The 2,500-nt window shown below is 37.9% G+C and overlaps 1 protein-coding gene across 5 annotated transcripts in view; it reads left to right on the plus strand.

The window, feature by feature from the left end:
• The window catches only part of EBF3 (EBF transcription factor 3), a gene marked incomplete at its 3' end in the record, with an annotated part of 120,354 nt that overhangs the window by 103,724 nt on the left and 14,130 nt on the right, over positions 1–2,500 (plus strand). For all 5 annotated transcript variants that reach the window (XM_080620828.1, XM_080620829.1, XM_080620830.1 and 2 more), the window contains exon 11: positions 884–972. In XM_080620828.1, coding sequence (XP_080476954.1) covers positions 884–972 — 89 coding nt within the window. The remainder of the gene's footprint in view (positions 1–883; positions 973–2,500) is intronic.

Below are 2,500 nucleotides of genomic sequence, written 5' to 3' on the forward strand. Positions count from 1 at the left end.
CCATGGAGTTAGTCTGCTGAAAACGATATCTACATCAAGAAGTAATATACTCTAATAAGTATTTTCATCTTAACTCTAGTCGTTGGGCCTCCAGGCTCAGTTTTTGTTTGAGTCAGGCAGAGCTATAATAAAGCCCTATGACTCCTTATAAAGCTTGTTAAACACAATGTGTGCAGTCTAACTGAGTCAGGATCATGATTCATGCACTGTACACAACAGCATGTGCTGCTGATTTATGACCAAGCACAGTTCATAGTCAAAATTACAATTTGAGGGATAAAAAGATTAATTACTATTTGTGGCCTGCAATTTCATGAGGCTAGTGGATTGCAGCTGTAGAATGATAGTGCTCTACATCAGTTTGTAGTCAGCCATTCACAGATTATTAAAGCTTTGCAAGATTAAGTGCTCCTCCTGCCTGGTTTGTGCTCAGGCAATATGCTAGACAAAAAAGGACCACAGGGATAAATCTGAAGCTAGCAATAGCTGGACATATGTCATAATTGCCAGTTTCCCATAAATCCACAGCCAGTATAGAAAGCAGCCCATGATGCAGACATCATATCATGACTGTAGTGATTGCTATATATGGCCTCAAGACCTGTAACTTTGTTACTGTGCTATCATTTTTGCAATATATTGGATAACCCTTTGACTATTTTCCAGCCTAATTATAAATAGAAGTAATCATTGCTTTGTGAAGGGGAAAGAGAAAAAACCCCTCAACTCTCTTCCTCAGAACAGGGTATAAAATGAGGTTTGCAGCTGTGATAAGGTTTGCAAAGAAAATGGCCCGTTGCGTGTGAATCTGTGCTCAACAAACAGTTGTTGAGATCTGTATTCATATATGCTACTTAATTTGACTCATCTCTTTATGTTCTAGCACTTAATGAACCAACCATAGATTATGGTTTTCAGAGGTTGCAGAAAGTTATTCCACGACATCCAGGTGATCCCGAAAGGTTACCAAAGGTTAGTAAAGAGTCAAAAAGCATTTGTATTTTTTATTAATGTGTGTTGCCATACACTGTTTATCACTTGTAAAATAATGCCTCGTAAAAACTCTGGCTAATGCATCAACTCCTTAGGTACATCCAGCTACATCAAGCAACCACCATTCTTAAATTTGACCCATTTTCCACATTAATTCTTTGCCATTAAGTTAATCGAAGGGTTTTAAGATCCCATTTGATACTTGCGCGAGAGTATTTTAAAGAAGGAGAATGGATTTTCTGATACAAATATTTTGGATTCTACAAGAGGGACATAAACTTCCTGCGTAATGAAATAGTTCAATTAAACATTTTCCACTCCAGTAGCTTGTAGTGATTTCAATCTAAGCAGCCCCACTCTGATCTGTGATTATTTGACTCTTGTTTTCCTTTCATTTTCTAAAGCTCGATTCAGTTTAATCTTTTGTTTACAAAGCTTTTGTTATAAGTCCCTGACTTAGCAGGCTAACAAATGAAGTCCACATATTAATATCTAGAGGGACTTTTCATTTAAATTCAACAAAGACAAAAGCTGCCTGTGTTGTTTATGCACATGACACATATCACAGAAATTTCATTTTGATGTAAAACATTAAAGATAAGTCATGCTTATAATTTTTCCTTTTCTTTGATATAATATTGTCTTTTTTCCTTTCGTGCAATCTCTGATTTTCAAGGCAAACTTGAAAACACAAATGAAAATGAAGTGGTAACATTATGACTGATTATTTTGTATTCTGTTCCTGCGTGCATCAAGTCTTGACCACCTCTGAGTTTTATTAACACAATAAACCCCTTTAGACATTACCTTTTAATGCTCAGCATGAACATAAGCAATATCATTAGGTTTCTCTTTTAATTTGTGAGCACGCCAGCAACTCATATCAGATATTCACTGTCAAAATAATTGGAGACACACTGAAGGATTGTTCAAATGCGGGGTGTTTCACTGAGGGGTTTTTGTTCCTGCACGTTGAGCTCCAGCAGGACAAGTTTTGCCTCCAGAAGAGCTGGAGCCATCAATATCATTACCCATAGGGCTTTTGCTGCCAGCAGTTCGGTCTCTGGATGGATATACGTATTAATGGTATCACTGCTGCTTGGCTTTCCATATATGAATGTTGTTATTGCCCTCAGTATAAAAGTCGATGTAAATGTGCAGCCATTTCCATTAGGAACCCTATGGAAATAAATTAGTGGGAGATTTGCAATGGGCTGCTTAAAATAGTGCTGGGTTTGAACCTGGGGGGAACATTTGAGACAGAGCCCTCCAGAAAGCCTCAGCCCTTCAAAGGCTCAGCTACACATGTGGATGTTTTAACACATACAAGTGAGCAGTTGTTCTGAATCAACAGATCCATACGTGTGCATAAAGTTAAGGGTGCCTTTGGAGGATTGGAGACTTGTTACATAGGAATTTTTTTGGTAGGCAAGGAATTGGAAACAATCTCTATTACTCAGATGGGTTCAGCAGATTATTCCCTTACTCCTCGGGTGTGGGTTACATC

The sequence above is a fragment of the Psittacula echo genome, assembly GCF_963264785.1.
Source record: "Psittacula echo genome assembly, chromosome: 6".
Lineage (NCBI taxonomy): Eukaryota > Metazoa > Chordata > Aves > Psittaciformes > Psittacidae > Psittacula > Psittacula echo.